This window comes from Humulus lupulus, chromosome 7 (genome assembly GCF_963169125.1).
Source record: "Humulus lupulus chromosome 7, drHumLupu1.1, whole genome shotgun sequence".
NCBI lineage: Eukaryota > Viridiplantae > Streptophyta > Magnoliopsida > Rosales > Cannabaceae > Humulus > Humulus lupulus.
In genome coordinates this window covers 191730756-191743637 of record NC_084799.1, presented here as the reverse complement: position 1 = coordinate 191743637, position 12882 = coordinate 191730756, and the positions used below count along the sequence as shown (strand labels likewise).

At 33.3% G+C, this 12882-nt stretch overlaps 1 protein-coding gene across 1 annotated transcript; it reads right to left on the bottom strand.

Annotated features, from left to right (window-relative positions):
• Positions 1–380: 380 nt before the first annotated feature.
• LOC133788986 (uncharacterized) lies at positions 381–3836 on the bottom strand. Its single transcript, XM_062226688.1, has 7 exons — positions 3663–3836; positions 3499–3525; positions 3136–3255; positions 2301–2547; positions 1998–2078; positions 1622–1708; positions 381–1252 (listed from the first exon to the last, which is right to left on the bottom strand). The coding sequence occupies exons 1-7, from the start codon at positions 3719–3721 to the stop codon at positions 611–613; spliced, it is 1263 nt and encodes a 420-aa protein (XP_062082672.1). The 5' UTR covers positions 3722–3836; the 3' UTR covers positions 381–610.
• Between the last annotated feature and the right edge of the window lie 9046 nt (positions 3837–12882).

The following is a 12882-nucleotide window of genomic DNA, read 5'->3' as shown; positions in this document are numbered from 1 at the left end:
GACTTAAGCACCAGTTAGTTTTCTTGTAGGTAACCCCTAGACGCTTTGTTTACTTCAAAGATTCAAGAACCCAATCGAAGAAGAAAGTTAAGTGTCTGGAGAAGAAAGATCAATTTCTAGAAATACCCAGACAAATTTTTCGACATCAACATTATATCTTGTGCTAAATTTAGCATAACTTTTAGCATGTGCTGAATTTGGCACACTTTTTAGAATACCATTAGAGTGATCTTTTTGCTAAAATATACTAAATTATAGCAATGCACCACCTTTTTGGCACTCTACTGGAGATGCTCTGAAATAATGAGAAATGTGTAGAGTGGTAAAATAATCTATATAAAATATTAATATTTATGTATAATATAAAACCCACATTTAAATAAAAGTGAAAGATAAAATGTGAGATTCATATTCAAAGATTGAAAACAGTTCCTTATAGGGTCTTTTATTTAACACCTTACAAACTCGTCAAATTTTCACCGAGAACCGAAACAGGGGCCAATCACTTCCATCGTCACCAAAGTTGTAATACATTTTACTCTCTTTGTTCTTTGTTCATTTTTTTGGTGGTGAAAGACTTGCTAAGTTACTTGCCTCCAACCTATTACTCTCATGAATTCAACAACTGAAGTTGGGTCAAATGCTTTCTCCCTTTCAGATGAGACTCCAAGTCAATCTTACCAGAGCACCTCACATTACAAACATGGCAGAGTCGAGGGTAATCCTTAGGCTTAACGACGGGAGCCATGGCAGTCTTTATACTCGATGATGCAACCACAACATTGTTAGTCTTCTGGATGCCCTTTGACATGTCATGTCTAACAACTATTGGTTCCCATCCATTGGTCCACTCAGCTGGTTTTCCCACCTCATTGGATTGCTTTTGAGCAAAAGAAAAGACAACCTTGGGAGACTCTAATTGGTTCTTCGCGCTGCTTTGTGGCTCCCCCTCAGTCAGCTGATTGGATTTCTTTGCAACATAAGCTGTGATGACCTTTGGCTGGCTCTTGTTGGCTTTAGTTGCCTCTCCCATATCCTTGTGCTTTCTACCTTGAAGGTGGGAAAAGAAGGTACTTTCACTTTGAAGTGTCACATTACACAATGCGCACTTCCACTCTTTCTGAAATATTTTAGGAGGAAGAGGAATCTGTGCACTTCCTGCTGTGACTTCAGGAACTGTTTGTTTAGTCTCCGTGGTTAAGATTGCTCTCTTCTCAGTTACCTCGGCGAGTTTAGTCTCTACACGACTAACCTGCAAATTAATTGTGAACATAACAAAGTCTAGATTAAAAATTCTTGGTCTTAACATTTTCAACTTGACTTTGGATTAAAAAAAGGCATATGTAATAACAAAATGTACAAATTCTAAGTAGTGCAGGACCTGCAAATTTTTGTAATACAACAAAGAAAAAGAAATGAAGAAAAGAAGACGAGGATAACAGGCTAAGACCAACTTCATAAATAACAAAGAGTCACCTTAGCTAATACATAATATCATATTTCTTTTTAATTTCAATTTGCGTGCCTCAAATTTCCATTTTCCAATATCAACCAAATGTTTCCCTGAACCAAAAAAAAAACTACAAGGAAATGAACTAAGAAAGTATCATTAAAATGTTACCTGAACAGGTTCTTTAACTTCTTTCTTCTCAGCTAACTTCACACCATTGACATCTTTTCTTGTCGAATTAGGCCCATCAGAGCTTGACTAAGATTATTAAGGAAGAAAAATATTATTTTATTAACAAGTCAATCAATCTTGAACTAATTTCATTCAAATCACGCATTGTCCACAATTTACTTTCAATTGTGCAAGATTACAAAACAAAACCAAGGTTACCTAGTCAAATAGATCAACAAAAGACAGAGAAAGCTAAGCAAATGACTTTGTTTCAACCACCTCACTATTTATAAGGCTTTCATAAATAAAAAAAAATATGGCTGCAAAAGTAAGAAAATATATCTGAACATTGTGACATTAGCATCAGAAAGCTTACATGTTCAACCAATTTGTCATCTACAACTGAAACGGCTTTGATCTCCTTGACCTCGGGGCTCTTTGTGCTACCGCTACCCAACTAAACAACCAGTAAGTTAAAAAAAAAAACATCGGTCACTAAGTTTCTGAATAAAGATCATACTCCAAAACCAAAACTAAGATTTAATTGAAATTCGAAAATTCTAAATTGTTAGAAGTTTGTAAAATAAAGAACTAACAATTGCAGAGATATCTAATTTGAAGTATCATAGTTCTATAACATCTAACATATGATATCTTCTATACTAAATTTTCTACCTACCTTGCTAGCAATGATTTTTTCCAGAGCATCTGTTCCATTTTCCCTTATATATTTCTCCACTTCAGTTAAAACTCTCTCTTTGTCAACTGATGTCTGCTTCTGTTGGGAAAACCAGTTTAAAATAATCTGGTAATCCACTGAAAGGCATGGGCATATAACGTGTTTATAAACATGAAAAGCGCCATCGAAATAAGGCATCACCAGCGAGAAGACAGTAATTAGCCTAATGTAAGGCCAGAGTGGAAACCTGACAAGTAAAAACAGCATATTGCCAGATAAGAAAAGCGTATTAGAATAAATTTATCACTAATCTTATGTTATAGAGTTATTAAATTGTTTAGAACCTTTATGAAATTTTCCCTTATCTTTATCAAGGGTATTTATCAGAATCCTGATCCATAATGAAAATTTTCACTTCTTATGGAAATGTATTGAGACAAAAAGGTGTACTAATACCATGAAATGCTGAAGGAATCTTTGTTGATGTGGATGTATTACTCGAAAACAAATCAGCAACAAGTGCAAGAACCATTTATGTTATAACTAATGGTGGAAAAAGCTTCCATACAACTAGGGAACTTTCTGTTTCTTCAATTACTTCTTCTCAATTTTACAAAATTATAGCAAATACTTAGTGGCCAAATTATAAAATTTCATGGATTCCTTTAATACTAATTTCCTTTTACCATGACTTTTTCCTTTATACTTTCTAAGAACCAAGAGGGAAAACATTCTCAAAAAATAGGAAATCAAATCGAAAACTCCATATCCTCATGCCACAAACATGGAAGAAAACATAGTATAAAATAACCACTATGAAGTGTAGAAAACTTACCATTCAAGGAGCTTTAAAGCGTGTTCAAGAAGCAAAATCAGAGAGAATACAACCCAATAAGTGTTCAACTTTTGAGTCTCCAAAACAGAATTGGCCTCAATGGCCCTAATAGAAGCACATCTGTCATAAAAATTAACATAATTAAAGATATTTTCATCATCATTTTATCCAGACATATACTAAAACAGTTTTATAATTTCATACAATAAAAATGCATATATGATCATGACTGAACTCTAAAATATAGTCACAAAATCTATATTAGAAACTGAACGTAATAGTAAAAAATAATAGGAAATTCTCAGCGCTTGACTATCAAGGTCATCAAAAAAAGTTTCCACATATGGAAACGAAGAAGCTTACAGTGGATAGACCAGGGCAACGATAGGCCTGCACATCAATATATATATATATATCACCACAAAAGAAGCATGTGTTAGAACAAGAGATGAGTTCATTTTCTTAAATTCCAAATCAAATATTCTAGCAAAGGAAAAGAAAGAGATTTTCATAGGACAATTGCATACCAAGCAAGATACGTTAAGCCATATTTGAGTGAAAATTGAAGAAAACCCAGAAGACCCATCTTCAAATATACCCTTTTTGAGGGGTTAAGACTGACTTTATATATGCATATATATATATATGTGTGTGTGTGTGTGTGTGATACACTGACCCCCAAAAAAATGAAGGGGAAGGCAACGCGAAGAAGAAAGCTTAGAAAAGCAGCTAATAAAGAAAGTGGAAGAGTCACCTTCATTGTCCAAAGTCATTTTTTATTTTATATTTTTATTAATCATTGATTGGTTCGTACAAAGCTCGACCATTATTCTTGTACGAGTGATTCTATAAGAAAAAAAAAAAATAATGTTGGTACAAATCAAACTAATCAAATTATTATATATTATAGATTAAATTTAAGCATATGAAACTATAGAAAAAAATTTAATTGTTAATTAATTTTTTTAATAAATGTTAAATAAAAAATTAGAAAAAACCAGAAAATAAAAAAATTAGAAAAAGAGGGTGTCACTCCATCTCGTGGAACCCCAATTTTATATAAATATATAGATTTTGTTTTTTTTTTTAAATAAACTTGGCCTCATTCTTCTATCTTATATTTATCCTTATTTTTAATAAAAAAAAAGGGCATATATTTGCTATGTTAAATTACAATAAATATGATTTTTTCTAAAAAAAAAAAAATTACAATAAGTATGAAATAAAGTAATGAACCATTATTTTATATATATATATATACATCAATATATTTATATAAAAAATATGCGGTGACATCCTTTTCTTCTAATTTTCTATTTGCCTTATTTTGTGATTTTTTCTAATTTTTTTTTAACATTTATTAAAAGAATATAATTAATTAATAATTAAAAAAAATACTATAGTCCCACATGGTTTACAAACCATTGTAGGTATTATACATTTAGTCTATAAATAAAGTACTATTTGATTACTTTAATTTGTCCAAACATTAGTATTTTTTTTCTTTTTATATGGGTGATTGGTTTAACTTAATCCTACTCAAATACAATATAGTTATATATTTTTGAGTTCAAATTTAATATATAATTTATATCTTACGTATTTAGTTTTTGTAGTATATATATTTTTATATCATTTAAATTTGTAAATTCTACATTATATATTGAAAAATGTCATTATTTATCTATATATATTTAATTAAGAGAAAATGTCTATAAAAATAAATGTACCATTATAAAATATCTATAAACAGCATAATAGTGTTAAAATTAATGTCCTAAAAGCATGTAAAGACATTTTATTAAATTAAATAAAAAGAACAAATTTATTATATTTGAATATTATAATTATTATTTGAATTAATTATATGATAATATCAAGAAAATTCCTTATTCATTCATGAGAATATGATCTTGTATTAGTACGAGAGAATTAAGATCATATATAATGAATAAAATATTAAGTAACATCTTAAAGTATGAAATCTTTAATGAATGGTTACTAGTGCGGTTTATTAAGCATACGAGATGCAAGTGATCTATATTTAGATTACTGATGTCGATATATATCTTAGTAAAAATGTTGTATATAATAAAAATTATATATGACAGTATCGATAAGAATTAATTATCTTTATAAACTTGTCGTTTGACATAAAAATTTGTTTCTTATCATAATAGATGATCATCATTTGTAGACCAGTCTAAATCCTGAATATTCATGAACTTTTGTTTGTGTTTATTGGATCTTTTAATTCACTCATTAATGTTTCTTAGTATAATGAGGCTAATAACTTTTGTTTTTTTGAGATTCAATATCATGAATGGCTGGGAATATAAATCATAATAATGGAATACATACTTTCCTAACGGGTCAAATATTGGTTCTCTTAGGGGTTAATTCTGGAATTGAATAGTTATTGAGCTCAAATCTATAATTTGATTATATATTAATTATTTACTAAGGAATTAATGGTACTTAAGGATCAAGAGATAATTAGAAGGGTAAAACAGTAATCTTGACCAACTCTGATTAACGAACCAATGAATGGAAGACAAAACTATATATTTATGATTATATCAATGGACTACAAGATAAAACTCTCTAAATATAATTCTATAAATACTTATAGTGCAATTCCATATTTATAGTGGTATAATAATGGAATTAATAAATAAGATTATTGGATTAATAATCTTGTTTATTGGAGTTTTGTATTATAGATCCATGGTCCTTAGATCGCCTCTGTCCTACACTGTCAAGGGTATGGATGTCAAAAGAAAGATTTGTAGAGAGAATGACTTAATTACAAATGAATTAATTTTCCACGGAAAGGAAATAATTATGTGATAATTATAGGCAATTGATTAATTACGAATTTATTAATTATTTTATTATATAGTTTTTATTTTGAAAAACTATAGGTTAAAATAAATATTAATCTTGTTTCGATTAATGTATAAAGAGAGATTTATAATTATCTTATTTAGAATAAGATATTTATTTATTTATTTAAAACTGATATTTTAAGATAAAGTTAAATTTGAATTAACTGATATTTATTTTGTGATAAATATATAGTCTTAAATATTAATTAAATAAACAAATGAGAAAATTAGGGATAACCATAAAGGTGTGGTCGACACACTCACTGTATAGTGAGTGTGGCACCACAAACAGAGATTTCCTATCCTTGATATTTGAACTTTGAATTTCAAATAATTTGTTTTATTTAATTATTATTTTTTAAATATGATTTAAATTAAATAAGGTTGTAACTGATCAATTTTATTTTAATAAAATAAAGATGAATTAAATTAGTTAATTATCTTTATAAACCTGAAAAGAAGTAATATTTTCAAGTTATTGTTTTCGTAGACTGTCATACTCTCTCTTTGAGATAGAAGCGATAGTTTTTATAAACTTGAAAACTATTCAATTCTTCTTCTCTCTGTCAAACATCTCTAGATCTCATGTGTTGAGTACATCTAGAGAGTCATAAATCAATCTTTTGAATCTTATGTGCTCACACACGTCCTTGTGTGTTTAAGGATTGATCTTGAAGAACAAGGTGTGAGCTTTCAGAACTTGAATACAAAGATCATTGATTTTATACAAAAAAAATTCTAATTTATATATCTGTCTATGTCTATATATTTATATAAAAGAGATGCGGTGACACTCTCTTCTTCTAATCTATATATCTATCTATTTATATAAAAGAGATGCGGTGTTTCTCTCTGAACTCTCAGAAAATGCTCCCAGAAATCCCCAAGTAATGGTCCTAGAGTCTCTAAACTAGAGAGTCTTTTCAGTCTCTAAAATCTCCATCCCCAAAATGATGTCATGAGCCTCTTATTTATAGGCTCTTGGATCGTAAAATATCCCATTTTTACCATGTGCTTAGTTGTTTCAACCAATTATAATTAAATAAATATAAATAAATTCAAATTACAACAATATAGCTATTACTTCGGGATATCTGAAAGATTCCCGCGGCAGTTATGAGTGATCCAGGTTGAAGTTGTTACTGAGGCTTTACTGAAGAGTCACTAGACGGTTAACTCCTGAGATTCTGATCCGTCCAGTCGACCAAATCTATTTCCCGAAGTGACTGGTCAGCCAAGACACCTCACCGGTCAGCCAAGGCACGTCACTGGTCGGGCAAAGCACATCATTGGTTGGGCAAATCACTTATGACTAGTAATATCACAACTCTGTAGGTCAACTCCCAACATTTTTACTTCTTTAGTTAGCACATTTATTGACTATTAATGTGTCATTTACTGACCATGCATTGCCACTTGTCCACCCAAATACCACGTCATTGAAAAAAATTTGGGGATAAAATTTTTCCCCCAAGTTTATTATATGATTTTCTCATATGATAAACTTTTCCTACTCCTCGCAAGGATCCGCAGTAAATTTAACAATTACTGTGTCCTAAAATTCCAAAAATTACCTTTGACATTTTTCCTGCCTTTTACAAATAAAAATATAATTAAATTTTTTAGCCATGAAAATGGCAGTTACTTGTTTCCAATCATGGGAGAGAGAATACTAAGAGTCTTCAGGGTAATTGGGAGTCTCCCTTTCTCTCCTTTAAATAGACCCACGGATGCCAACTACTTATAAACCAAAATTTCATCTTCAACAACACTCTTCTTTTCTCTTGGTCGAAACCTCCACAAATTTCCAAGGCGTTTCAACTTCTCCAAGAAAATTCAAGCTTTCTTAGGAAATCAAAGGCTCTTCAATACATTTGGGTAAGCTTCTCCTTCTTCATCTTTATGTTTAAGATTTTTAAACTTAAAAATTCTACACAAAAAACTTGTTAGAATACACACATGTCGAAACCCCCTTTGAAATATATATTCTTGGATTTTTTGTGATAAATCTTTGTAGACTAGAGACTTTGTGGTTGATATAGTGTAGTTTAGGCTTTGGGCTAGTCAATTTTTCCTTCAATTTCATTAAATTTTGAAAGAAAAATGATTTCTCACTACACATTCCAGTTTCAGGTTCATGGGTTTAAGAGGAGCATATGATATTTCCTTGAGACTTGTTGAACTCTTAGAATTCTTCTTTTTAATCTTGTTTGCACAGTCCACGGTTAAGAAAATATGTTTATACATAATGCTATGCTCTTTACCCTTTAGCCCATCAAACCCGTGTCTTTCGCCATACCTAGCTGATCGGACCCCTGTTTGGCCTCGGGTGTTTTGTCTCCCAGCTGCTCGGACACACATCTTTGCTCCTTGGACACACCCCATCACCTTGAACATGCCAACTCTTCAGACACGCCAGCTCTTCGGACATGCTCCCAGCCACTCAGGGCCCCGCGCGAACACACACTCGAAGGCTCGGGCACACACTAACTCCTCGGACATCGCACAACCCCTCGGACATGCTCCCAGCCGCTCGGGGGCACCACACAGCCGCTCGAACATGTTCCCAGATGCTCTGGGGCACCACACTACCGCTTGGACACACACCCGAATGCTTAGACACCACCTTATGCCTTAGTCCTCCGAACACCACTTGGCATTCAGAACAATCTGCTTGAATCTCTCAAATTTATTATTATTTCCCAAAAAAAAATGTCTTTATCTGGGGAAAATTGATTTCTCTTCTCAAAGAAATTTTTTCACTGAGTAGTGTATATTTTTTGCTTTTCATTCACTTTATGTTTGGTTTACTCACCTCCCCTTATCTTTTGTAGATGAATCGCTTCGACTACAGGGGAGGTGACAACCAAATAGATTATGATTCCTCAGTTCCTGCTTCAAGGGACACCCTTCTGAGCAGTGACTCTTCTTCCAAATCCCCTAGCAAATGAACTCTTGAAGACCATCTCCGTCGTCTCAAGAAAACCTTCCGCGGTCAGCCTTATATTTTTCACGAAGATCAGTTCCTTAAGCAACAACACCAGCACCAACCGATGAGGGTGAAGAAGTCTAATCGACTCCCTCAAGAACAAGATCCCCAGATTGCTCGTATAGTAACACAAAAGATGGTAGAACGAGTACCCCGTGTGGGAGAAAATTTATTAAGAGAAGCCGAGACTGAAGTTTCTTCAAAACCTCCTTACTAAGCTCGAAAAATTGGAAAACCCAAGTGAAAGGTTACCCAAACATTCGCCACAGAAATCCAATAAACTGCTACACTTAGGCTAAGGAAAGAAGAAGATCGTGTGCCTTCTTGGTTTGTAGCTAAGCCTTCTAAGCTACATTCCAAAATGTTTGATAAGCATATCGAGGCTTTGGGTCTCGAAGGAGTGAATGTGGTATGTCCACACCCAAACCAAAGAGCCAATAATTCTGGTGGAGCCTATTGTGCCTGGTCTAAGTGCCACATTTATGCAGGAGCCACAATCCCCTTGCATCCTTTTTTTAGATCAATAGCGGATTACTTCAATGTATCTCCCTTCTAGATTGGTCCAAATGGTGTACACGCCTTGTCTGCTCTATAAATTCTTTAACACTTTCAAGGTTGGAACCCACCTACTCCTCACGAAGTACACCATTTGTTCGATTTTAGGACTAACCCTAGCCACAAGAACACAGGTTTTTTCCACCTTTTTCATAGGAAAAAATATAAGTATCTTCATGGTATAGCCCATAAATCAAACCCTGGGAAGTATTATGCATAATACTTGTTAGAGAATATATTTTTATACTCAATGGAAATATGGAAAAACCAAAATACAACTCTATGCAAAAAATAGACAAGATAATATTGATTAAAGAAATATTACAACTCAATTGCTCAAAATACAAATAAATAGAAAGATGTAGAAGAAGAAGATTACAAACTCAAAACAATAATAATACAAAATCAAAAGAATGAAAATAAAACCAATAAAAAGAAAAAACTCTCACACAACCAAAGTGTAGAGTAGTGGGGATCACCAACTTGAACAAGGTTCAAAACCTTTGTCCAAAAGCTTATTTCCCCCTATTCTCTAAGCACTAAGGGATCTCTCTAGGAAATAGCTCTCTGGAATTATCAAGCCTCTATGGTGTATTTTCCAGCCAAGTGCTTTGTGGATGGAAAATGGTGTGTCTTACAAGTGAGCATTAGACTCTTATTTATAGATTTTTTGAGACACCCTTTGAATTTCAAATTCCACCAACCCCCATGGTTGTTACCAATGATTAATTGGATGTTTATGGAATTAAAATAGAGATTTGGGAGTTACTTGGATGTTGGAAACGTTCAAAATTGGATAAAACCGAAGTTTGGAAAATGCTGTCAACCACTTGTGCCGCGGCCCACGATGTTTTTATGCCTCTTGGGTCGTGGCCTAAAAAACTCAGGCTGCGGCCCAAGAAGTTTTTTCAGCAATCAATTTTCCAAATTTTCCAAAACATTCCAAATTCATTCCCACTTGATTTTGTAAATTCCATACACATTATGGGAGTTAAAATCACATCTCTAACAGCCATATCTATTATGACTTTGAGAAATTCAAATCAAAATGTGTAATATCAAATCTACACATTATTGGGTAATATTTGGGAGTTACAAATTTGTAACTGTTTTTGTAACTCCAAAATATGTCACATTTGGGAACATACATGTGTCCAATTTTGTGACTCCCAATTATATGTTACAAGGTGTGAAAAATCACATTTGTGTGACAAATCAAATTATGTCACATTATTTAATCTAACATTATATTATTTAAAATAATATAACAATACTTCCTTACTACAGACATTAAAGCAAACAACCTAGATTTTACACATGCCGGCCCTTTCGATCAACCTCTCCCAACCAGGGAAATCCATGCTCGAGCATAAGAGCTTGCCAACATGCCTCTAGATGAAAAAGACATTGAACAGTTGGTCTCCTTGGAGAATCTCCGTCTGGTGGGATTGTTACCGAATAACCAAGATATTGCTGTGGGTAGTACGACTAATGAAACTAACACAACTAATCAGTCCAATGCCGACACCGAAGTAGTGACTGACCAGTTTTCTCCTATTCCATCCCCTCATCCACGCCGATCAGGTGGTCCCATTATTAGAGAGCCTCATTTTGAAAATATTCACCAACCCGCCTTCCCCGTCAAGCCTGGCAAAGGAAAAAGTATCGAGCTCTTTAGAGAAAACAGCTCATCGTCGGAGGACGAGGACGAGGACGAGATTTTTAACGAAATTCTGAACTCAGGTTTTGCTAATAGTAACCACAATTGGATTTTGTGATGAATCTGTTGAATTTTATTTTTTACCTATGTTCCTTTATTGTTTCTACTAACCCAATTTTTGCTTTACTTCTATGCAGATCCGACCATGTTCAAGCAATTCAACACCCCTTCTGTCCAAAAGAGGAAGACTGGTGAAGGTAGCAACTCAACTCCTCCGAGCAAGGTTATAAAGACTACACCACATAGCAAGGGAAAACCATCCGACCAGTCAGTCATTCTCCCACGTTTGGCTCCTCTGTCAATTCCCTTTTCTTCTAGTCTATAGACTACTCGATCAACTTGCTTATGTGAGCCTCTTCGCGTCGTTGGTGAATATGACACGGAGTTACTAGACCATACTCTTCACCATGCAACTACAACTCAGACCTTTGAGACTCTACCCCGTCAAAGCGTCGAAGTTGTCCTCCACAAAGGCCTTGCTCAAATCATGAGTGTAAGCATTTTATCAGAAACATTTACTTTCTTATTGATTGCTCATATTTTAATATTTCCCGGTTATTTTGTAGTGTCCCAGAATGTTTACTTAGCTAGCTAGATAGTAGTAGTTGTAGTAGTTAGTATTAGTTTGTAGTATGTTAGATTCCGTGGATTTTGGTTTAAGCCAGGAATTAGTTGGACACTCATAGCAACAGTTATGGATTTTATAAGTTTAACCTATAGTTTAAGAATATTAATTATAACATAAGGTTTGATTAATATTGCTGGTCCTAGATATATTGTTATTATAACCTAAGGTTTAGATAGAACCATTAAGAGCATGACACTTGTCATAATCATGTTTATTAAGGATTTAAGTATTTTGATGAATAATTTAAATTAAAAAGAAAGATCTAGAAGCTCTAGAACCTTCCAAAAACTGTAAGATCGTATTATGACTTAGCCAAAGCTATTTTATCAATTCAAAATGTGCTGAAAAAGTGCAAATACGTGTTTGATATATCAACGTATGTCGATATATCACAGCTATATGGGCCGATATATCGCCTACGAAAGATACAGAAAACACGTCGACTTTGCACGAACGATCGAACAAGGCTCGGGAATATAGGGGGAGGCGATATATTGCCTATGTGGGGGGGGGGGGGGGGGGGGGGGCGATATATCGACTCCAAGCTTGATTTTTTGAAAAGTTTGTGATTTTGAATTTTAAATTACTCTTAATCACTTGGACCTACCTTAGAACGATTTTGACCGAGTTCTGGGCGTCTGTTGAACGAAAATTCAAATCTTTTTCACTCTATATTCATTTATTTATTCAAATTAAAAGGGGTTATTTTCACTCCTTGAAATCTATAAATATGACATAGTACTCAGCCATTTTCTTCATTCTTTAAGCAGTCTTCAGAGCCTCCAAGTTGCTAGTGCTACTATAGAGAGAAACACTTGGGTTTTGGGTTAAAGCTTTATCATTCTAAGCTTTTCTAAACACTTGGGAAGTGAGATATAGTGAGATTTTAGTATTTAGGTTTAGATCAATCCATAAGATCATTCAAGGTATTCTTAGTCCTAAGTTCAGTTATTTGGTTTTCTTTAGT

Bases quoted from the DNA above. Each gene is read 5' to 3' on its own strand.
- LOC133788986 (XM_062226688.1), bottom strand. From the start codon at position 3,721: ATGGGTCTTCTGGGTTTTCTTCAATTTTCACTCAAATATGGCTTAACG. The intron at 3,256-3,498 runs GTAAGCTTCTTC...TTTTTATGACAG, and splicing joins GTTGCCCTGGTCTATCCACT to ATGTGCTTCTATTAGGGCCA. The intron at 1,253-1,621 runs GTAACATTTTAA...ATTAATTTGCAG, and splicing joins AAGTTAAAGAACCTGTTCAG to GTTAGTCGTGTAGAGACTAA.